The sequence below is a fragment of the Panthera leo genome, chromosome B2 (assembly GCF_018350215.1).
Source record: "Panthera leo isolate Ple1 chromosome B2, P.leo_Ple1_pat1.1, whole genome shotgun sequence".
Lineage (NCBI taxonomy): Eukaryota > Metazoa > Chordata > Mammalia > Carnivora > Felidae > Panthera > Panthera leo.
Window position 1 is genome coordinate 54,076,064 of NC_056683.1, and position 25,331 is coordinate 54,101,394.

At 35.5% G+C, this 25,331-nt stretch overlaps 1 protein-coding gene and 1 pseudogene across 4 annotated transcripts in view; both read left to right on the forward strand.

The window, feature by feature from the left end:
- Window positions 1-25,331, forward strand: part of ZNF451 (zinc finger protein 451) — an 88,385-nt gene that overhangs the window by 51,909 nt on the left and 11,145 nt on the right. For all 4 annotated transcript variants that reach the window (XM_042939093.1, XM_042939095.1, XM_042939094.1 and 1 more), the window contains 7 exons: window positions 1,595-1,748; window positions 2,253-2,400; window positions 5,671-7,280; window positions 11,508-11,651; window positions 12,981-13,111; window positions 14,146-14,332; window positions 23,538-23,606. In XM_042939093.1, the coding sequence (XP_042795027.1) occupies window positions 1,595-1,748; window positions 2,253-2,400; window positions 5,671-7,280; window positions 11,508-11,651; window positions 12,981-13,111; window positions 14,146-14,332; window positions 23,538-23,606 (2,443 nt within the window). The remainder of the gene's footprint in view (window positions 1-1,594; window positions 1,749-2,252; window positions 2,401-5,670; window positions 7,281-11,507; window positions 11,652-12,980; window positions 13,112-14,145; window positions 14,333-23,537; window positions 23,607-25,331) is intronic.
- Window positions 867-1,004, forward strand: LOC122220889 (annotated as a pseudogene).

Genomic DNA, 25,331 nt, shown 5'->3' on the forward strand with positions numbered 1-25,331 from the left:
AGTATTTTCAGCTTTGGGGCACCTAGCTGACTCAGTTGGTAGAGCATGTGACTCTTTTAAAATTTTTCTTTTTTTTTATATTTATTTATTTATTTATTTATTTTTTGAGATAGAGCATGAGCAGGGAAGGGGCAGAGAGAGAGGGAAACACCAAATCAGAAGCAGGCTCTAGGCTCTGAGTTGTCAGCACAGAGCCTGACACGGGGCTCAAACCCACAAAGTATGAGATCATGACCTGAGCTGAAGTCAGATGCTTAACTGACTGAGCCACCCAGGTACCCCAAGCATGTGATTCTTAATCTCGAGGTCGTGAGTTTGAGCCCCACATTGGAGGTAGAGTTTACTTTAAAAAAAATTTTTTTTTTATATTTAGAACATTTTCAATTTTGAGATAGAGGAGCCTCTTAACCAAGTGGACACCTAGAAAGACATACCCGTTTGACTATATTAAAATTTTAAAGTGACCACATCAAAATTCATAGATATTTCAAAAATGTTTGCAAAATGGAGCATCAGACAGAAAGTTAATTTTTATAATGAAGAAATGATGCAAGTTAACCGGCGGGGAGAAAACAAAACCAACTGAAACATCAGACAAAAGGGTATGAGTAAGCAATCCACAGAATATGGAATATCCATAGAATTGTATGAATTAAAAAAAAAAATCTACAGTAGCTATTGTACCAGGCTCATTCATTGCTAGGGAATGTGTGAATTGGTAGAGCCTATTTGAAAAACAATCATACAGTATCCTTTAATATTCAAGTAATAAACCTTTTAACTCAATAGGGCCACTCCTAATAATGAGAAAAATACGTCTGTAAATAAGGATATGTATTCAAGGTTGTTTATAACACCATTGTGTTATTGCTTCTCTGCCTTTTGCCTGAGATCAAGTGTAGTATATGTTCTTATCAGTTTGTAACACCATTGTGTTGTTTATAGTGGCAAGAAAAAAAAAAAAGTCTGGTAATGAATAGTTACCTAAGTCTTAGTAAACCTACACTGGTTTACAACCAGTTGAGAGCTTTGCAACCATTGAGAAGAATGAATTAGAGGTATTCCAGTTGATTTTTTAGGCATTTTCATTAGGTATTGTGGAATAAGAGAACTAAGAAGCAGAAGAGTCTGTAAGATGACAATATTTGGTAAAACAGTGGCAGTTCCCTGTGTGTTTATTTCTATATATTTTTGTAGATTATTAAGCATGGAGATATTTGTGGAAGAATACATATATATAAACATAGGTTATATTGCAGAGTAGAGTGAATAAAGCAAAATGGAAGAAAAAGTATATGTGATATGAAAACATTTATTCATTAACATAATATAGATGTGTATATAAAAGAAAAATATATAGAAAGCAAATTTACTTGTATATTATCACAAAAAGATGGTCAAGAGTTAAGAAAAAAAAATTTTAATCCACATAGGCAATTTAATGATAAAAATTCCATAGTTCACACTGAGGAAAGAAAAGTTCTCTTGTTAAAAACTGGTACAGAATATTCCAAATCAGAAATTTTGAAAGTTGATTTTTAAAAATTGAATATTGATTTTAGTTGTCTGTAATACAGCTTTGCTTGTATTTTAGGAAGCTGCAGATGATGGACATAAAAACAACCTTCTTCCTCAGATTATTCAGTGTTTTGCATGTCCAAATTGCTTCCTTCTTTTTAGCAGCAAGGATGAGTGTTTGAAGCATATGTCTGGAAAGAATCATTTCCATCAGAATTTTAAACTGAGTGGTATGTTAATACTCTGTTCTGAAAATTATTAAAGTACTTTAATCTTTGCTGATTTACCATACTTCTCAGATAATTCTTGAGGTAACTTAACCTCACATTGGATTGGAAACATGAAAGTGAAAGATTGTCTTAATTTTTATTTTTCAAAAAAAATTCTCAACATTGATCTGTACCAGCAGTAAGGTTTAGTTACTTTGAGGAATGAAGAGAAACTTGGAAAGAAAACATTTCTTTATATAATAAATATAAAAAATAATTTTTGATGTAATAATTTTTATATATCCATAATATCTGGGAAGTTGGGTGTTTCTCTGCATTAAAGGTTCAAATTTTGAGCATGAGTTCAGCATCCTTTGTACTTATGGCTGGAAAATGACTTCTCTTAGTTTTTTATGACAACAATCTTTTACATATTCCAGCCAATGTTGAGAAAGGCAAAGGGGAGGAAGGTTGGGTTGCTATCTGCTTAAATCTTTGCAAGTTATAGTGTATTTTGTCTTTCAGATGACAAGGGAATAGCACAGCCAATATCATTTCCATCTTTTGCAAAGAAACTTCTGATCTCTCTCTGCAAAGATGTCCCATTTCAAGTTAAGTGTGTGGCCTGCCACCAGACACTACGTTCTCACATGGAGCTCACTGCCCACTTCAGGTTTGTACAGGTCTAGTCAGGCTGTAAGGGAATCCTGCCCAAGAAGCTCTTTACCAGTAGGAGGATTCAATAGGATGTTTTTCTATTTCATGTTCCTCTGCTTTTAAAATGAGGTTATATATTAGTCTGGAAATTAATCAAATTTAACATAATGAGAGAAGTTAAAGGTGTGGAAAAAGTGGATATATTGATATTGCTGTGAATGTAAAACCAACAGTTCTATTTGTGTTTTTCTCTGTATGTTTGTGAAGAATGTGTGTATGGGGGGAGGAGTGGGTTAACTTGCCTTTAAGTGTGACTTGCTTTTAAGTCAACCAGAATGGAAAGTATAATATATATATGAAAATTAAATTTCAGTGAAAGACCAAATTTATCAAATAATCAAGTGTGATTTTTTTTTTTGTCTTTGCAATGGAAAGTATCGAGCAGTGTACAACCCCAGTATACCTTTTACCCAGCTTCAGGATTTAGCAACACATGGCAGTCGTGTTCATTTATATTCTCACCCCCCTGCAAGTTATTATTTTGCAGTAAATCATGTCATTCTATCTGTAAATACTTCTGAATATAACTATAAATGATAAGGACTCCTTTTTTTAAAAAAATCCTATAATACCATTATCACACCTTTAAAAACTGGTATTTTTAATAGCATCAAATACCTAATCAGTTATCAAATTTCCCTGATTATCTCATAAAATTTTTTGTTTCACATTTGGTTTCTTGGAATCATGATCCAAACAAAGTCTGTACATATTTTCTATTTAGGTGCTCTGTCTCTTAGGTCTCTGTTTTCCTGTTATATCATTAAAATATATTAAAAGTTCGTATCTACTAAATTGCATTCATTTAAATAGAACAATTATTTTCACAAACCTTCAAGTAAAATATGTTCTCAATAAACGAGGCAGTAGAATATAATTACTCTGTATATACCCAGTGTAACTACTAAGGTTAGCAGTCCTGGTTCTGACTTATATTTCGTGAGTTCAAATCCTGGTTCTACCTGTTATTTTTATTCTTAATGTTTTATTATGTAAAATTTCAACTGTATGAAGTCAGCAGAATAGTCTAGCGAACCTCCATTTACCCATTTTATTCTATACATCTTTATGCTCTTTATTCCCCTTATTTTTTTTAAAGTTTATTTAATCTGAGAGAGAGAGAGTGTGTGTGTGCACTAGCAGGGGAGAAGCAGAGAGAGAGAGAGAATCCCAAGCAGGCTCTGCACTGCCAGCACAGAGCCTGATGCAAGGCTCAAACTGACAACTTAAGAGATCATGATCTGAACTGAAATCGTACGCTTAACTGACTGAGCCACCGAGGCGCCCCAGCCCCTTAATTATTTTTAAAAGTTCTTTGTTTTTGAAATACAAATTAAATTAATCACAGTGTACACATCTTAACTTTTATGATTTTGACATAAAATCACAGATAGATGCCTACATCTGTTAACCTATGCTTTTATCATAATATGTTACCTGTCTGTGGAAAGTTCCATTGTGTCCCTTTCCAGTCATTTCCCACCCTCTTACCCTGCTTGCTCTAGATATTTTTTCCACCTTGCATTGGCTTCATCTCCTTGAGAACTTCATGTAATTGAAATCATGTAGTATGTACTCTCTTGTATTTGTCATAATAGCTACGAGATACACCTATGTTGCTTAGTACATTGTTCCTCTTTATTGGTGAGTAGTATTTTATTATATGAACTTAGCACAATTTGTTAATTCATTCTCCTGATGATGGACATTTGGATTTAAAGTTTTTAGCTATCATAAATAAAGCCACTGTATATATTTTGTACAAGTCTTTTATGGACATATGTTTTCATTCCTCTTGGATTAATATCTAGGAGTGGAATTGCTGGATCAAAGAGTAAGTGTATATTTAATTTTATAAGAAACTACTACATACTTTCCCAAAGTGTTTGTACCAACAAGGTATGAGAGTTCCAGTTTCTCTGCATCCTTGCCAAGGTTTGGTATCGCCAGTCTTTCATTTTAGCTGTTCTTTGAGTGCCTCTTTGTGGTTTTAATCTGCATTTCCCTGATAAACAATGATGTTGGGCACTTTTTCATGTGCTTATGGGTGATTCATTTATCTTTTTTTGTGAAATGTCTGTTCAAGTCTTTTGCTAGTTTAAAGATTGGATTGTTTGCGTTTTTCATAGTGAATTGGAATTCTTGATATATTCTAGATATAAATATTTTGTCAGAAATATGTGACTATATTCTGTCCCAGTCTAGACTTTGCTATCATATTAATTATGTCTTTTGTGGTTGTCCATCCTCTTTCCTGAGTATCCTTTGCTTATTCTTCAGGAATATATTTTGTTTACTTCAACTTTTATGAACGTCAGCTTTTTTTAAGCTTTTTGGTTTTTTTGGCATTTATGTTTATTTCTATAATTTGTCTCAAAACAAATTTTTGCTGATCTTTGAAACCACCAGCATTTGACTTTACTGATGATTCTCTGCTTTTTGCCCATTTTTTACTTTGTTGATTTCTGCTCTTTAAACTTTGGGTTTATGGGGCACCTGTGTGGCTCAGTTGGTTAAGCATCTGCATTCGGCTCAGGTCATGATCTCATGGCTTGTGAGTTTGAGCCCCACGTTGGGCTCTGTGCTGACAGCTCAGAGCCTGGACCCTGCCTTGGATTCTGTGTCTGTCTGTCTCTGTTTCTCTCTCTCTGTCTCTCTCTCTCTGCCCCTCCCCCATTCACACTTTGTCTCTCAAAAAAATAAAAATAAACATTAAAAAAAAATTAAACTTTGGGTTTAATTTGCTTATGTTTTTCTAGCTTCCTATGGTAGAAGCTTAGATTGACTTTGGACCTTCTTTTTCTGTATAAACATTTAAAGTTATAAGTTTTCCTCTAAGCATTGAATTACCCTTAGGTTAGGATAGGTTGTTTTCTTTTTCATTTATTTAATAATATTTTCCCTTTTCCCTTTTAATTTCTCCTTTGACCCATAGATTTAGTAGAAATTTGTTGTTTAACTTCTAAAGATTAGGGATTCAGTTTCCAAATATTTGTATGAATTTTTTTGATCCTTTGATTCTAGTTTTACTGTTCTGTACATGGATTAGAAACAGACAAAATATAGGTAATACTCAGGTACTCTGAGGTAAAATTCTGTAACCTGCATTTTTATTGAAAAATATCTTTTAGTGCTTTTTGTATACATTGTTTATAATTCCTATAAAAAGCAGAGATACCGTATTTAGAAAGTACTTACAAAAGAGGTTTTTTTTCATCTAATTTAGAGTTCGTTGTCGAAATGCTGGTCCTGTAGCTTTGGCTGAGAAGAGCATTGCCCAAGTTGCAGAAAAATTCGTATTAAGAGGTTACTGTCCAAATTGCAACCAAGTCTTTGCAGATGAAACCAGTACCCGAAATCACAAGCAGAATTCAGGGCACAAAGTCCGAGTCATTACCTCAATGGAAGAATCAGTCTTACTTTATTGCCATAGCAGTGAAGGGAACAAACCTTCTTCTGACTTGAATCTCTTGCTAGATCGATCAAAATTTTCATCACTTAAAAGAACCATGTCTGTTCAAGAATCTAACTCACAAGATTGCACCACTGTTCCAAAAAAGAAGATGAATTTAGAAGGTAAAAGCCATGAAGGTACAGTTTGTGTTCAGAAAGAAAAGTCATTTGTTAAAACCTGGTTTTGTGAATGCCATCAACAATTCCCAAGTGAAGATGCAGTGGAAAAACATGTTTTCTCAGCAAACACAATGTGTTATAAGTGTGTGGTCTGTGGAAAGGTATGTGAAGATTCAGGGGTCATCCGTTTACATATGAGCCGGATTCATGGAGGGGCACATTTAAATAACTTTCTTTTCTGGTGTCGGACATGCAAAAAGGAGTTAACAAGAAAAGAGACTATCATGGCACATGTGACTGAATTTCATAATGGACACAGATATTTTTATGAGACGGATGAGGTAGAAGGTGAAACTTTGCCAACATCCTCTGCAACATTGGTGAGTAATTTGACTGCTAAGAATCCTTCTTCAACTATTACTATTATTGATCATTCTCCAGCAAATAGTCCCCCAAGGGGTAAATGGCAGTGCCGAATTTGTGAAGATATGTTTGATTCCCAGGACTGTGTAAAACAGCACTGCATGTCTTTAGCAAGTCACCAGTTTCATAGATACAGCTGTGCCCATTGCAAAAAGACTTTTCACAAGGTTGAAACACTGTACCGACATTGCCAAGATGAGCATAACAATGAGATAAAAGTTAAGTACTTCTGTGGGCTTTGTGATCTTACCTTTAATGTGGAAGAAGCATTTCTAAGTCATTATAAGGAGCACCACAGCACAGATTATGTGTTTGTGTCAGAAAAAACTGAAACTTCAATTAAAACTGAGAATGATTTTCCAGTAATAGAGACCAGTAACCTGTTAACCTGTGGTTGCCGTGAGAGTTACATCTGTAAAGTTAACAGAAAGGAAGATTATGGTAGATGTCTCCAAATCATGCTGGATAAAGGTAAACTGTGGTTTCGCTGCACCTTGTGTTCAGCAACAGCACAGAATGTAACTGACATCAATACTCACATCCATGAAGTGCACAGAGAAGAAAAGAGTGAGGAGGAAGAGGAGCAACAGTATGTCATCAAGTGTGGCACTTGCACCAAAGCGTTTCACGATCCTGAGAGTGCTCAGCAGCACTTCCATAGAAAACACTGCTTTTTACGGAAACCCAGTGTGGCTCATTTCGGATCTGAGAAAACAAGCCTGTACAAGTTTGCTGCCAGTGCCTCACGTCCAGAAAGAAAACTAAAACAGGCAGTAAGCCATCCAAAAAATTCAGAGATGGAAAAGGGAGCCGAGAATGACCTAAGCTGTCAGAATATAGGTATGGCATTACAACTCTAATGTCTGTGCAGATTTCACATACTGATAGAGAAACATACATGTATTGTAGCCATCCTTGTTTTTAAATTTATTTATTTTGAGAATGTCCACACAAGCGGGGAGGAGGCAGAGAGAAAATCCCAAGCAGGCCCTTCACTGTCAGTGCAGAGCCCAATACAGGGCTGCATCTCACTAATCCATGAGATCATGACCTGAGCCCAAATCAAGAGTTGACACTTGGGGCACCTGGGTGGCTCAGTCGGTTGAGTGTCCAACTTCAGCTCAGGTCATGATCTCATAGTTCATGAGTTCAAGCCCTGCATCAGGCTCTGTGTGCAGACAGCTCGGAGCCTGGAGCCAGCTTCAGATTCTGTGTCTTCCTCTCTCTCTGCCCTACCAAGTCTCACTCCCTCTCTCTATCAAAAATAAACATTAAAAAAAAAAAAGAGTTGACATTTCACCGAATGGGCCACCCAGGTGCACCTGTGGCCATCATTTTTGTGAAAGCTAATAATGATTCAGTTTTGAAGTAAGAAACATGGTGGGATGATACAGTAATCATTATAGCATATACTTTTGGGGGATATGTATTCCTAAATACGAATACATACTAGTATTTAAATATTCATTTAACTACTCTAAACTTAAGGGGACAAAGAGTATATATTAGATTTAAACACTATGTATTTAAGATAACATTGTCTTTTATAAGAAGTATGGGAATTTTGAGAGATGAAGAAAATTGATAGTATATATATATATATATATATATATATATATATGTATATATATATATATGTATATAAATGTTATCCTTAACATTTAGATTCTTCTTATCATTTAGAAGTTTCATTAAGAAGATAAATCCAGTGAACTCTTTGTGTTTATATTTTGACTTTATTCTTTTGTTGTCGGCAGACTTTTTTTTATTTAAACTTTTTTTTTTATTCCAGTATAGTTAACATAGTGTTATATTCATTTCAGGTGTACGGTATAGTGATTGAACAGTTCTATACAGAACTCGGTGCTTATCATGATAAGTGTACTGTTAATCCCCTCACCTATTTCACTCATCCTCCCCATGCACCTCACCTCTGGTAACCACTAGTTTTCTATATTCAGAGTCTGATTTTTGTCTTTTTTTTGTTTGGTTGGTTTCTTAAATTACACATGAGTGAAATCGTATGTTATTTGTCTTTCTCTGACTGACTTATTTCCCTTAGTATTATACTGTCTAGATCCATACATGTTGCAAATGACAAGATTTCATTCTTTTTTATGGCTAATATTCCATTGTATATATACACCACATCTTCTTTATCCATTCATCTATCCGTGGACACTTGGGTTGTATTTATAAGTTGGCTATTGTAAATACTACAGTAAACATAGGGGTCCATATATCTTTTTGAATTAGTGTTTTCATATTCAGGTAATTAGTAGTGGAATTACTGGATCATGTGGTAATTCTATTTTTAATTTTTCAAAGAATCTCCGTATTGTTTTCCATCGTGGCTGTACCAGTTTGCATTGCCACCAACAGTGTATGAGGGTTCCTTTTTCTCCACATCCTCATATTTTGGCTTTATTCCGTAATTATGAGAAATCATAATGTTCACTTCAGAATTTACATATTTTTGTTATGATTTTCTGGAAAGCAGAGCTTTTACTTAGACTTAAAATAGCAATTAGAAGTAGAGTTACAAATGGTAGCAGGAAACCAGGGAGAAAATTGAGATATAGATCCCTTTGTACTTAATCTAGATAAGACTCCCTAAATGTAGGTGTGCTGGGTGGCTTAGGTGCTGTCAACACAGAGCGAGCTTTGGATTCTTTCTCGCCCTCTCTCTCTCTGCCCCTCCCCCCTCAAAATAAATAAATAAACTTAAAAAAAAAAAAGAGTAAGTCTGGAAGAGCACAATGGTTTTATTTTGTTTAGAAGTATAATTTGTCGTGGTTAGAATATAATTTTAAGTCCATATTCTTTTAAATAAATATGAGCTCTTGGTAAGTTACACAGTGTAGAGAGGGGACAATGAGGATATGTGAAAATTTTGGCTAAAATTTTTTTATAAACTATTTTTATGAACTACTGAGCTTATACAGGCTTGCTGTATATAGCATTTGTAGATCTTAGCATCATCTTTAGTCATGGCATGTTTTACGTAAGAAATGATTACATGACATACTATCAACTCATTCAGTTCTACTTTTAACAGTGAAGCAGTGATTACACTGTTTTTATGTTCTCTTGTGCTTTTCTCTTGTTCTCCCGATTACTTTTGGGAATTTATGTCGATCTGTGTTTGATAGATGATTGTGGTATCTAAATCTACAATTACTAAGAATTAAAAAAATTTTTTTTTCTTTGTAATTTCTACGCCCAATGTGGGGCTTGAACTCACAGCTTCATGATCAAGAGTCACATGCTCCACTGACTGAGCTAGCCAGGGGCCCTTACAATTACTAAGAATTTTAAGACAAGATAAAAGAAGATAGGTGGCTTGGAAATGGGAGAGGATGGCAGTGCAGTATATTTGAGGGAGGCTGTATTAGATGGAGTAGAACCTAGTCATTTTAAAAATAATTAAAAATGTTAAGGTTTGCATTGGTACAGTAGAAACTTTAAGGCCTTATCAAGATAGAAAATTATGAAAGAAGTGAAAGAGATGGAGAACAAGAGTTGGAGAATGGTGGAAGAAGAAAGAACTTAAGAGAACCAAGAAAGATGTGTTTATGGTAGGAGGTACTGATGTGCCACCAGTACCTATTATGCACCACTTTATGGTAGAGGGTTGTCATTTATTTCATTTGTGCTCTGTAGGGTTTTTAATCACATAGCTAGCAGGTTACTAATAAATCGGTCTAGATAGGGAAAAGAGCATAATTCTGGTGGGGAGAAGTTCTTATCAGGTAAACTTGAAATTTTATTTTAATATATATATTTTAAATGTTTTTAGTTATTTTTGAGAGGTGAGGGAGCATGAGCAGGGGAGGGGCAGAAAGAGGGGGACAGAGGATCCAAAGCAGGCTCCAGGATGTCAGCATAGAGCCCAGTTCGGGGCTTAAACTTTCACAAACTGTGAGATCATGACCTGAGCCAAAGTTGGATGCTTAACTGACTGAGCCACCCAGGTGCCCCACCTTGAAATTTTATTTGATGGATGGTGCAAGTTTTTGGTTTTTCAGCCTTAAAACTTGGTCTTTTAGTTCTCCCAGTACATTATTTTTTAATTATTATTTATTTTATTATTATTATTTTATTATTATAAACAACTTTTAAAGAAAGTCTTAGCTATAACATATTTGGTAATGATGGAAGTAATTTTGGAAGTGGTGGAAGCTATAATGATTTTGGCAGTTATAACAGTCTTCAAATTTGGGACCCATGAAAAGAGAAAAGAGACAAGCTCTGGCCCCTATGGTAGTACAGGCCAATACTTTGCCAATCTACAAAACTAAGATGGCTATGGCAGTTCCAGCAGCAGCAGTAGCTATAGTAGTGGCAGATTTCAGTTACTGCCAGGAAACAGCTTAGCAGGAGAGGAGAGCCAGAGAAGTGACAGGGAAGGTGTAAGTTACATGGATTTGTGGACTCAGACCACCATATTGGTGGCAGAGCCTAGCTGCTACATACAAAGAAGACATGTTTTAGGCAATATTCATGTGTATGGGCAAAAAAAATGAGGACTGTATTTCTGACTAATTGTGTGACAGGTTTTTTTTATTTATTTTTTTAAAAAAATTTTTAATGTTTATTTTTGAGAGAGAGCAGTGTGCATGCAAGTGGGGGAGAGGCAGAGAGAGATGAAGACACAGAATCCAAAGCAGGCTCCAGGCTCTGAGCTGTCAGCACAGAGCCCAATGCAGGGCTTGAATCCACAAGCCATGAGATCATGACCTGAGCCAAAGTTGGATGCTCAACCAACTGAGCCACCTCAGTTTTTTTGTCTTTTTTTTTTAATTAAAAAGAGAAAGACAGGCTTAGCATCAATGGCATGTATTTATAGAAAGAATAATAAAATTTTGGAAGTATTCAGAATATTTTTTATCTGGTGTAAATATACTATATCATGTATAGGTTTGGATCTCATGAAAAGGTTTAAGTAGAAATTAATAATATTCAAGATTAATATTTTTGCATATTCTCTAGTATCTTTTAAACTTGAGAAATTAAAGCGTTTTTAGCTAATTCTTACCAAATTCATGTTAATGTTTCTCTTCTCAGATGAAGAAGTTGTTGAACTTCCAGATTTGGATTATCTGCGAACCATGACTCATATAGTCTTTGTAGACTTTGATAACTGGTCAAACTTTTTTGGTCATCTACCAGGGCATCTTAACCAAGGAACATTCATCTGGGGCTTTCAAGGTATGATTGATAAGGAAAACATCTGATACCTTCTCCTCTTTTCTCCATTAGAATATGTTCCACAGTAAAAGGATTGCTCTTGAACCTTCTTGAATAGAACATACAAACATAATTGCAATATTGTCACTTTGCATTGTAGCTACTTTGCCAGAATATTTTTCTCTTTACATTTCTTTGTGGTGAATGTTAGCTCTCTTTGGTGACCTAAAGTTTGTGGATCTTTTGATACATATTGAAAAAACATTTATTCAGCACCTACAATGTGCCAGGTACTAATGCTTGGTATTAACCCATGCTTACTAATTATTTTATTTATCTCCTTCTTAAAACATAAGGCAGGATGCATGAGAAGTTTATTTTTTCCAAAGTGTAAAACTGATAAATAATAGAGTTAGCTTTTGAACTTGGACCACTTGGCTACAGAACTAGTATGATTTTCAAATTGCCATAATTGCCTCTTCAGTTCATCCTTACTGAACTGAAGTTCATAAATATGCAACTTCATCTAAATATTTCTTTACAAACCATTGACCAAACAGGGAGAGAGATGACTATGATTTACGGAAGTTTAGTATAGTGAGCATCCAATAAACTTTATGTTTGATAGGAAACAGCATATAAGAGGATGATTTGGGGTGCCTGGGTGGCTCAGTTGACAGCTCAGGTCATGATCTCACGGTTTGTGGGATTGAACCCTGTGTTGGGCACTGCACTGACAGCATGTTGCCTGCTTGGGATTCTCTCTGTCCTTCCCCCCCACCTCACACTCTCTCTCTCTCTCTCTCTCTCAAAATAGGTAAATAAACATTTTTAAAATAATTTTAAAAAAACAAAGAGGAGGACTGGATTTAGGATAGAGACATACTGACCTCAAAAAAATTAAAAAAGAAATGTACTGACCTGGATAAATACTCTAGTACAACCTTTTAGTAAATTTAGCTTTGCTGATTGCCTATCATTTCTGTCCACTGAATAGTCTTGACATATTTGTTAAAAACAAAACAAAACAAAATTAATGCTTACGTTTATATGGAATTATACCAGAGACTCCTTACACATAATTACTTTTGATTTTCCTTAACATAACCTATGAGTTTTCAGATTAATGGGCAGATGCAGGGAAGGTGGTCTACTTTGCCAAGATTGTAAAGCAACAAGATGGTGATGCCTATACTAGAACTGAGTTCTGCATTCTAATCTAGTACTTGCCCTCTAAAAAAATCTTTTTCTAGTGTGTTTTTTCTTGATAGAGCTTTCAGTTGTAGCTACTGTTCAGTTCTCTTTTTTTCTCTGTTTGACTATCATTTATGCCTTTTCTAAAAATAATAGGAGGAAACACCAATTGGAAGCCTCCACTCAACTGTAAGATCTATAATTACCTGAATAGGATTGGATGTTTCTTCCTTCATCCTCGTTGTAGTAAAAGAAAAGATGCTGCTGATTTTGCCATATGTATGCATGTGAGTGATTGTTTTTTTCAAAATCTAATGTGAATCTAGGACACATTTGGAATTTTTTTTTCCACTTGAATTGTAATGACAGTATAGAGCATTCTTCAGTGCTATATTTTTGTATAAAACCTTCTACATCAGATTCTGCTGATGACTAATGAGAGCAAGGACCCATATCATACTTATTTACTGCTTTCCCCAATTCCTAGCAGACTCCCAGCTACCCATTGTAGACCCTCAACTATTTATAGAATAATGATCAATAGATGACAGTGTATTTGATGTATGCTGAGATACTTTCACATTTTAACATCTCTGAAATTGGGAGACACCTTAACAATCACTGTTGGCCTAGGTGAAATTTGCATTTGCTTCTGTGTCTGCCAGTCACCTAGAGAAACTACCAACCTGAGACCCATTTTAAATTAAATTCTCTGCTTAAATGTAAGTCAGTTTACATGTCGCACTGATAACATGAATTTACTCTGTAACTTTGTTAACTCCTGCTTACATTTTAAACCACAAAACATTTTCTTTTCCATCTATTCAGTGCTAAGATTGAATTATGCAGATTACCTTGCTTCCCTTCTCTCTATGGCAGATTTATTTCTTATTTATCCTTAGATTAAGTGTGTAACCCTTGTAGCATTCCAGCCTCTTATTTGACTTCTTTTGGTATTTTTTTTCTTTCTTAGTGGCACATAAAATAGCTTATCTTATAATTCATGGCAGTTTACATTTGATTAAATGTGTTATATTTTATTTATGAAGGAGATCTTTGTATCATACTTTGGGAGCTAGAGAACAAGTTAAATAAACCTTTTTAGGGGTGCCTGGCTGGCTCAGTTAGTGGAGTGTGCAACTCTTGATCTCGAGGTTGACTTTGAGCCCCATGTTGAGTGTAGAGACTACTTTAAAAAAATAATAAAATCTTAAAATAAATAAATAAACCTTTCTAGGTATGTGTTCATACTGAAATAGATGTAATGGTTTAAAACTCAAATGCTGATTTTTATCAACATATGCGTTTTGTTCCAACTTAGGCTGGCCGTCTAGATGAACAACTACCCAAGCAGATTCCTTTCACCATCCTCTCAGGAGATCAAGGTTTTCTGGAGCTAGAGAACCAATTTAAGAAGACTCAGAGGCCAGCACATATACTAAACCCTCACCATTTAGAGGGAGATATGATGTGTGCCTTGTTAAATAGCATATCTGATACTACCAAAGGTACGCAGCTGCAGTCACAGTGCAAACCGCCCAAGAGGAGGAGACTTCACTGCTGAGAGAAACCAATAAACTGCTGTCCACTAGTGAACTACTGGCTGCTCACTAAAGCATCATGCTCTCATACTTTTTTTATTTTTTCCTTTTCTCCCTTTCATTTTTTAGTGTTTTAGAGAAAGGATGATTTCATGATTTTCTGGAGCCTTTTCTGATCTAATAGATAAAATCTGTGTTCATGTATATAAAATATATATTCATGATTTGAAATATGTTAGTATAATTTTGCAAAGCTGAGAATCCAGATTTTCACTATTTCTGAAATTCCAAATTTATCTTCAATTTTTCTGAAAGCTAACTGCTTATAGATTAAACCAGAAAGAATAAATAATAATATGGCAATTAAAAAAAAAAAGATAATTTTAAGAGATTGGCAGGGATGAAATGAAGCCCTGAGAGAGGTTTAGTTCCTTGAAAGAGGTACCTTCCTGTCCTATTCCCAGGACTTAAACTCTCTTCTCTGACATTCTGATATTGTTCAATGAAAGGATGTGCTAATGTTCACTTTCACTACCAAGCATTTAAGAAAGGATGTAATTCTAGGGAATCAGATGAGTTTTTTTCATAATTTCTGAAGTAAATGTGAATAGAAGAAAAGAACAAAAGAATAATTTTTAAATATCCTAATGGCTTCCAGTCATGAATAAGATTTGAAGATATTGATGAATGACCTCAATGAAAACATATCTTTGGCATTTTTATCATAAGCTTTATTTTTTTTTTTAACACTTACTTATTTTTGAGAGACAGAAAGAGACAGAGCATGAGCAAGGAAGGGGCAGAGAGAGACACAGAATCTGAAGCGGGCTCCAGACTGTAAGCTGCCAGCACAGAGCCCAATGCGGGGCTTGAACCCACAAACTGTGAGTTCATGACCTGGGTCGAAGTCGGCCACTTAACCGACTGAGCCACCCAGGCGCCCCTTTATTATATGCTTTAAATTTTCCAACTCTGCTGTCCGCCTAGGTATTTTTTTCTTTCAACATTTTTGGAGCCACATTTTGATTGAAAACCCATTCTGAAAAATTTTGCTCTAATCACTCATTACAGTGGATCAGTTTACTTCTGCCAAGTTAGGAATCTTTACTCTACTAGCCCAACTCTGCTCTTTAAAGGAAAATCAACTCTGTTTTGCATATTTATGTCATTCTTTAGTACTGAATTTTATCTTCCTGTTCTGTAATTTTTGTTTTCATCTGTTTGCTTTTTCTATCTCTGGCTGCTCCTTTTTTTTTTTTTTTAATCTTTTTCTTTTATTTTTTTGCCATCCTGTCCCCAGTCCTTAATAACATCCACTTAATATCCTGTGAAATACCTAAATTTTTACCTTCTGCCACCCTAGACCACCTTTTTTCCCTTTTCTTATGCTGCTGATTTGGGAAACATTTATTTGGTAGTTTCCAACGTGAAACTTATTATCGGTTTGCCTTTCTTACCAACTTGATTTGGAATGAGCGCTGCATATAAGTAGGTCTGCATGGGTGTATTAGGGTTGGAGATAAGATATAGGTTATTATATTCTGATTGTCCCCCTCTCAGTGCCCCTTATGCTCTAGGTGTGTGTGGTTTTTTTTTTGTTTTTTTTTTTTAATCAGTTCATAATCAGTGCTGTTATGAATTTACTGCTCTTTGAGGGCACCTGTGTACTTTATTCTGAATTTTTATGAAATGCAGAGATTGTGCTACAGTGCATAAAGAAGGGCATGGGCTTTGGTTTGAATGCTAACTTTGCTGCCTCCTTGCTGTGTGATTTCAGGCAAGTTACTGAACTTTTTCTGAGCCTCACTTTTCATATCTATAAAGTCGTAAGAATTAATGATATGTATAAAATGTCTAGCACAGCATATAAAGTACTGTGGGTATTTAATAGCAGCTATTTTTATTATTACTACCATAAGAAAAAAATATGATTCCTAGCCACTACTTTTTATTTCTGTTTTTTCTAATATTTTTTATTGTGGCAAAATATACGGAAGATTTACCATCTTAACCATTCTGAAGTGTATGTATATAGTTCACTGGTGTTAACTACATTTACATTTTGTGCAGCCATCACCATCATCCATTTTCAGAGCTTTTTTCATCTTGCAAACTGAAACTTTATACCCATTAAACAGTAACTTCGCACTCCCCTTTCTCCAACCCCTGGCAAATACCATTCTTCAGTATTTTGACTAAGTACTTCATATAGTTGAAATCGTACAGCATTTGTCTTTTTGTGGCTGCCCTGTTTCACTTAGCATAATGTCCTCAGGCTTTATCCAGGTTATAGCAACTGTTAGAATTTCCTTCCTTTTTAAGGCTGAATGATATTCCATTGTATCTATAGACTTTTGTGGGAAATCAAATAGGTATGTCGTGGGTTAAGAGATTATAAGGGAACACATTGCAAAGCAGAAAACTGCTTTCTGGCCTTGCTGAAAACACCAGCCAAGCTTTGTTAATATATACCTAGGGGTTAGGTCCTGCCTATGCTCACAAATTCCTTAGACCATGTTATCACATGGAATATTTTACCCTGTCTTAACTTGTTTTTCTGCACGTTTTCTGTACATTCTTAGTGGCATGTAGCCCACTGAGTATTGCACAATGTTATCCTAAATGTCTGCTCAATAAATATGGGAGCTTGAGAGCAGCTCAGAGAGACTTCCCTAAGCCTCCCTCTCACCTCTCTTGACTTGCATGGAATCTTGAGCAATCCTTTCTGCCATCCTCAGCCTTGCTGGACAAAGCCAAAAGCTGAAGCCACAGACTGTTTTTTGCTTATCTGTTTGTCCATCAGTGGATGTTTACATTGTATCCATGTTTTAGCTGTTGTGAGTAACTGCTATGAACATAGATGCACAAATATCTCTTCAAGACCTTGCCTTTTATTTCTTTTGAATATATACCCAGAAGTGTAATAGCTGGATCATATGCTAATTCTATTTTTAATTTTTTGAGAAACTTCATACTGTTTGCCATAGTGACTATATCATTTTACATTCCTACCAACAGTGTACAAGGGTTCCAAGTGTTCTGTATCCCTGCTAACACTTGTTGCTTTCTAGGTTTTGTTTGTTTTTTATAGTAGTCATCCTAATTAGTATGAAGTGGGATCTCATTGTGGTTTTGATTTCCATTTCCCTAACAATTAGTGATGTTGAGCATCTTTTAATTTTTTTAAATTTTTAAAGTTTATTTATTTTGAGAGAGAGGGAGCGAACACACAGAGGAGGGGCAGAGAGAGAGGGAGACAGAGTCCCAAGCAGGCTCCGCACTATCAGCGCAAAGCCTGACACGGGGGTCGAACTCATGAGCCATGAGATCATGACCCAAGTGGAAGTCAAGAGTCAGACACTTCCGACTGAGCCACACAGGTGCCCAAGCATCTTTTCATGTGCTACAGCCACTACATTTTAAAAGTAATGAAAATTACTAAAATTAAGTGGCCAAAGATGTGTAGAATCCTTCAATCATGAGATTTCATTTAGACCTAGATTTAAAGATACATACGTAGCTAGCTCTAAAATTCAAAAAAATTCAAAAAAATAAGGTATACTGAATCACAGTATGTTCAGATTCAGTTGAAGACAAATTTTTTTCTTTATGGAAGGCTTAAAGACATCAAATTGACTAGTAGTGAACTTTACAATAGGAAAAAGAACAGTCCTTGGATAACTTTATTCCATCACCTTTCCTAATAAATGGCTTTGAAAAATAGTAGAATAATAGCGTTTGTTTAAAAATGATATTTGATATGTATTGGGATTTAGAAAATTCCTCAGTGTCCACAAATACTGTCATTCTTCTTAGGCCTTTAAGGTACTTTTGGTGACCACAAGAATGCCAGGGTAACTCCTCCCTCCTAGCTTATTAGCACAGTGTTCCTATCTTCAGATTTGAAAATAAGACCGTTTGGGGTGGAAATCTTTGGACCTTTCTGAAAATCTGACAAAAGCTATTTTTCTTTCCTCAAAAATGAACAGGTATAGGAGCACCTGGGTAGCTCAGTTCGTTGAGCATCTGACTCTTAATTTTGGCCCAGGTCATGATCTCAGGGTTGTGAGATTGAGCCCTGCAAGAGATTCGTCACTGAGGGTGGAAGCTGCTTAAGATTCTTTCTCCCTCTCCCTCTGTCCCTCCTCTGCTTGTATGCTCGCTCTCTCTCTCTCTCTCTCTCTCTCTCTCTTTAAAGTTTGTTTAATAGAGAGCACACACACGTGCAAGTTGGGGAGAGGCAGAGAAAGAGGGAGAGAGAGAATCCCAGGCAGGCTCCACACTGTCAGCAGAAGGCCTGATGTGGGGCTCGAACTCACAAACCATGAGATCATGATCCAAGCCAAAGTCGGATGCTTAACTGACTGAGCCACCCAGATGCCCCACTCCTTTTGCTCTAAAATTAAAAACAAAAAACAAAAAAATTTGTATATGCAATATCAAATACAATTTCAGGGGCTTTGTGGTCTCAAGGCTCCTAGTTACTGATTAACCCACAAAACTCTTTAGAATATGACAAAAATTCATACTGCAAGTAACATACAGTGAGAGGTTCTCTCATATTAGTCATTATTTTATAGACAGTTTGCTGATTTTTCAGGTTTTGTAAATCTCCACCATAGCATAAACAAATGATAGAAGTTTGAACCTGTTATTTCTTTCTAATTTTTCAGAAATTTTCTATTGTTAGGACCAGAAAGTGATATTACTGAACTGGAGCTTCCTATATAAACAAGGAAGAATCTATTGAATAGTGTCATGAGAATCTGTGACAATGTTGTATCTTTAGTTTTTGCCAGTTTTTCAGTTAATGGAAGGTTTTTTTCAGGAAGTATTTTTCACAATAGAAATAAATACAGTCTGAGTGGCTGGTTCCCTATATAAATGTCAAGTCAGTTCACCATAAGATATTACTTTTTTCACTTGGTAGGGAGGGAACAGCTAAGTAGCTTTACTACTGGTACTTTTTAAAATCTCTCAGAGCCAAAGCATAAGAGACTCTCAAAAACTGAGAACAAACTGAGGGTTGATGCGGGGGGGGGGGGGGGGGGGGGGGGGGTGGGAGGGAGGGAAGGGTAGGTGATGGGCATTGAAGAGGGCATCTTTTGGGATGAGCACTGGGTGTTGTATGGAAACCAATTTGACAATAAATTTCATATATTAAAAAAAAAAAGATCTCTCACTTAGAGTAAGTCATTTACTCTTTCTGGCAACATAACCCTTTAGACTAAATTTGAGATTTGAACGTGGCATGGCTTTTGCCCGGTAAATTAAATTCTCTCTCCTTCTAAGCCTCAGGATTCAATCACCTACATTTTGATTACAGCTATGATAAATATATAAATCTCTGTAGAGCTATTTTAAAACATCTATTAATTTGACACCTTTGGCCCTCTTATCCTTCATCAGTTCTATTTTATATTGTACTCACTTTTTTTTAAATGTTTATTTATTTTTGAGAGAGCACAAGCAAGGGAGGAGCAGAGAGGATGGGGGAGACACAGAATCTGAAGCAGGCTCCAGGCTCTGAGCTGACAGCTCAGACATGGGACTTGAATCCACAAACCACGAGATCATGACCTGAGCCAAAGTTGGACGCTCAACCAACTGAGCCACCCAGGTGCCCCAGTTGTTCTCACTCATTTAAAACTTTACAGGGGATGCCTGGGTGGCTCAATTATTTAAGCATCTGGCACTTTTAGTTTTTAATGTTTATTTATTTTGAGAGAGAAATCATCAGTGGAGAGGCAGAGAGAGGGGAAGAGAGAATCCCAAGCAGGCTCCATGCTCTCGGCACAGAGCCCAGTGCTGGCCTAATCTCAGGAACCATGAGATCATGACATGAGCTGAAATCAAGAGTCAGTCCACTGACTGAAATCAAGAGTGAGCCCCCCAGGTGCCCCTAAGTGTCCAAGTCTTGATCTCTACTCAGGTCTTGATTTCAGGGTTGTGAGCTCAAGCCCTGCATTGATTCCATGCTGGGTGTGAAGCATACTTAAAAAATAAAATGAAAAAAAAACTTGCCAAGAAACATGGATCCTTTCTAGTAATCCTAATCAGAGGAGCCAGGTATACTTTCTCTTCCTCAAAACTTTTTTTTTTTTTTTTTTTTACATTTTATTCACAAGTATATGTTCATTCTAACTCAAGACTCATATTCCGAAGATGCAAATATAACTTGTCACTTAAATGTTTTTAAGGAGAGAAAAGGAACTAATCTTTATTGAGGGCCTACAATGTGCCAGCCACTCTCCTAGCTGCTTTTTATATTTGTAGTGGTTGAATATGTTTAAACATGTTTAAAGAACAACTTCCACATGTTATTTAATTACTTTTTCAACACTGTGAGGTAGGATGTGTTAAGATCATCCCATTTCATGGAGGTCCAGAAAGGTTAAAATAAGCTACCTGTGGCCACACAGCAAGTATTTTTCTCTTTATCAGTATCTCCTGGTAAGGCTGAGCCTTTTACTGATACAAATATCTGATTTTATGATGTAGAGAATCCAGTGTGAATTATTGACTCTAACCATCTCCTTGAAAAAGATAAAGACGTTTTGCTGTAGTGTTGACAACACAATTGCAGAGTTTGTGTAAAGATACCAAATATGAGAGTTCAACAAAAATAACATTTAGGAAGATGTATGGGGGTGGGCAGAAAATTAAAAGATTTGATTGTGACTTTTGGTATTGCTGATTATATATCAAACACAGCCAAGGAAAGTGATCAGCACTGTAAGTTCCCTAATATCTTTCATAAAAACAAACAAACCCCTATCTTAGCCATACTTTATAATGGCTGAATTTCTACATTACCTTTTCTTTCTTTCTTTCTTTCTTTCTTTCTTTCTTTCTTTCTTTCTTTCTTTCTTTCTTTCTTTTTCTTTCTTTTTCTTTCTTTTTTCTTTCTCCATTGGTGACAATTGCTTATATAAAAAATTCTGGAGGTGCCTGGGTGGCTCGGTGGGTGAAGCTTCTAACTCGATTTCAGCTCGGGTCATGATCTCCCCACTTGGGATTCTCTTTCTCCCTCTCTCTCTGCCCCCCCCTCCCCTGCCACTTGCTCTTTCTCTCTCTAAATAACTAAACTTTAAATAATTAAAAAAAAAAAAAAAGAATTCTATGGGCTCTTAGAGATCTAATTATATAACAGAACTTAGCTGTATCTTGTAGTTTAGTTGAAGAATATTGGTTTATGTAAAATTTTCTTTTTAAAAACATAGTTTTGTATGTTCAGTTGTTTATAGTTCTTTAGTAATTAAACATCTTCCTTGAGTTTTATGTAAAGTATTAACTTCCCTAGAATATTTTTTCAAGGTTGAACTTGATATTATGAATTAATTCAGTCTGAAAGCAGATTTTACTATGCTTCAAGATAATTTTTGTTGAATCTGAGTACCATAGGGCCTAGGACTTTGTCATATCTATTTGGTGTATGTCATCATTTTGGAATGAATGGATGGAAGGAAGCATTAAGTATCATTGGTATCTATGGAATCATACCAATTACACAAAATTTTAAGTTTTTATTTATTTTGAGAAAGATACAGAGACCAAGTCGGGGAGGGACAGGGAGAGAAGCAGACAGAATCCCAAGCAGGCTCCACACTGTCAGCACAAAGTCCGATGCAGGGCTCAAACTCAGGAACCATGAGATCGTGACCTGAGCAAAATCAAGAGTTGGACACTTGACTGAGCCACCCAGGCGCCCCCCCAATTACACAAATTTTTAAAGCCATCTTAAGTATGAAACATAAAAGTTCACCCATGTCATGAAAATGTGGCTGACAGAAGTAGCATCATGCTGTATCCAGTAGTCATTATATAAAATAATTGTTGAACTTAATTCTAGAAGTCTGCCAGTTGTTTCTTCAGCCTGTTAATGAGACTATCCACAGGTTGTTGGTTAGGACACCATCCTAAAAATCTATGTGATACAATTAATTCTTTGTAAGGTAATGAAAACAGGAAAGAATATTCATGATTTTCTCTGTTCTACAGGTGGGGCTGACTGAGGCAAAGAAAACCTTTTTTAATTCTTGCAACCTAGTGTCATGCTAATCCTTGTGATTCAAACCTACACTTTTGCCTAAGCCTTGTATGCAGTGATGAATGGTTTAGTCCAGTTAAAACATTCTGCTTTTGACTGGCATTGCTTTTGAATTGAAATAACAGAAACCTTGGGTACTTTCTCATTGTTCCTAATGTCTTAAGACTTAATTTGTTGTTCTTCAGATTGTAAATGTAAAGTTTTATTTCCCTAAAACATAGCTTGAAATATTTGAGTTTGTAAGTGTACATAACAGATTATAAAAACAGCATTAGTATTTTTGCTGGAATGGCAAAAGATGGCTTACAACAAATTTCTGCAACAAAGGAATATAAGTGAAATATAGTGATTTTTATTTATAAATACTAAAAATCTTAAATTTTTAAATGTATATTTAAGTTTTAACCTATTTTCCACAAAAGCAAATATGTCCATATGACTTATATTCAGTTATTTAATCTCTGATTCAGTCACTATGATGTATATATTGATTTAAATGTAGTTAAAGTGATAAATCAAGTATTTGCTCACTGGTTCAAATTTTAAGTGACTTTTGCAATACCTGATCAGTCATATCATTTTTATATAGACTTAGGTTTTTCATTATGAAAGTATATAAGACATCAGGTAAGTGAGTTTGTGCCATGAAGAAGTATTGCTAATTTAAGCCTGTGGTCTCTATAGCAATGATGCATGATAGTCAAAATATAGAAGAACTTTATCTCATCATTTTAGAAATTTTAAGATGATTTCATGTAACTTGGGAGTTTATTTGCTAGATTTAAACAAGCATACTAGCTTTTCTTAATTTCTAGGTTTTTTTAATAATAGAATTTTATATTCATTAACAGTTGTGCTAAAATAAATTTTTCAAATAATTTGAATATAGAGCTGAAATTGAATTAATTTCATTAGCCTTTTTTCCCCCTTGATTTATTTAAGTAGTATTTGGTAAGCATTTTTTAAAAGGAAACCTATAGGAAAAGTGGTATAATACTAATGAATTATAATTAGTAAGCTTTGCTATGGTAGAAGTGATTGAAAATAGTATTGTTTGAGACTACATAAATGATGGCACAATAACTGTTTCAGAAATATATTTGTATTTATTCTGCCTTACAGAATGTGATAGTGATGATAACCTGGGTATAAAAAATACTTCAATAGAAGAAGAATTCACATCCACAGAAGGTAACCTAATGGAGTTAATCCTTTTCCTACTTCACTGTATCTGTATTTTTTAATTGCTCCCCTTCTTACCACTTCATCCACTCCTACTCCCTCCTATTAACCTCCTACCCCTGAGTTTCAGAAACATTGTTTCCTGGTTTAAAGGAGAGTTTGCATTTTCTTTTTTCTTTTTTTTTTTTTGAGAGTTTGCATTTTCTTATGGAAGTTGAATCAAGGACAAAAGCCTAAAATAATTATTTTCTGACCCTTTGCAGAAAAGGTTTTCTAACCCTAGGCTAGGAGAAGATTTTGGTTTTCTAATTTTTCTTTATTTCAAGTAGTATTGAATTAAGAATATTACAAGTTAGGGGCACCTGGGTGGCTCAGTCAGTTAAGCATCCAACTCTTGATTTCAGCTAGGGTCATGGTCTCACGATTCATGGGATCAAGCCCCGCAAATCCTCCACTAGTGCAGAGCCTGCTTGGAATTCTCTCTTTCCCTCTCTTTCTGCACTTTTCCCCCTTGTGCATACATGCTCTCTCTCTCCTTCTCTATCTGTCAAAAAACAAGAATATTACAAGTTAAGCGTGGAACTATGAAAACAAGCATTTCTATCTGATTATTAATGGGCTGTTTCTATAAATTAAGTTTTTCCCTCTTCTTAAAGGAAAAGCTGTTTTCTTCCATAGGTTAAAGAGAACTTTTTTATTCACATCGAATAGTTTCCTGGCTGTACCACTATTTAGTTGTGTCATATGCTTTTATTTTGGTTTTTCCATAACAGACTGTGCTTTTTAAGCATAGGGAATATGCTTAAATATTATAACCATAGGGAAAAACGAAACAGTGATTTTAGAAAATGGTTTAAGCTTCACTGAAGAAGTTTAACTATTTCAATGACATCTTTAACCTTAAAGGACAACAGAAGTCTTAATATATTCCAATAAAGTATTTGTTGTTGGAGATTGGAGAATGGGAATGTGGAGACCAGAATGTAGGGAGGAAAATGTGGCTAAACAAGCATAGAATGGCCCAGCTGATTTATTTTCTGTGTATTTGCTTGATCTCTCACATAATGCAATTGTTTAAGAGCATACCCTGGGGGCTCCTGGGTGGCTCAGTCGGTTGAGCCTCCAACTTTGGCTCAGGTCATGATCTCGCGGTCTGTGAGTTCAAGCCCCATGTGGGGCTCTGTGCTGACAGCTCAGAGCCTGGAGCCTGCTTCAGATTCTGTGTCTCCCTCTCTCTCTCTGACCCTCCCCCGTTCATGCTCTTGTCTCTGTCTCTCTCTCTCTCTCTCTCTCTCTCTCTCTCTCTCTCTCAAATAAGCATTAAAAAAAAATTTTTTTTTTAAAAGAGCATACTCTGTGCTATTAGGAGTTTAGGAATTTGAGTCTGGCAGTGGACTTGATTCATCAAAACTCTAGTCTTATAACCAAAATTCAGTGGTTAAATAAAGTTGGCAGTAAATCTGCAACCTAAATGGAAGCAAGTTTTTTTGACCATCTTGTTTTCCCAACATGGTTTTTCAAGGTCTAGCTCACTGCTTAGCAGCCACATAATAATGAGTTAAACAAATGAAAGAACTTTTGTGAGTTAAAAACAAAAACAAAAAATAAAAACAAAAAACCTGCCACCTAAGTTGTTTATCAAGACCACTAAAAGATAAACACCACTGAGCATCTAAGTAGTTCAGACTTGGCAGCCTTTATTTTCCACTCATGACTTAATCCCATGGAAAATGC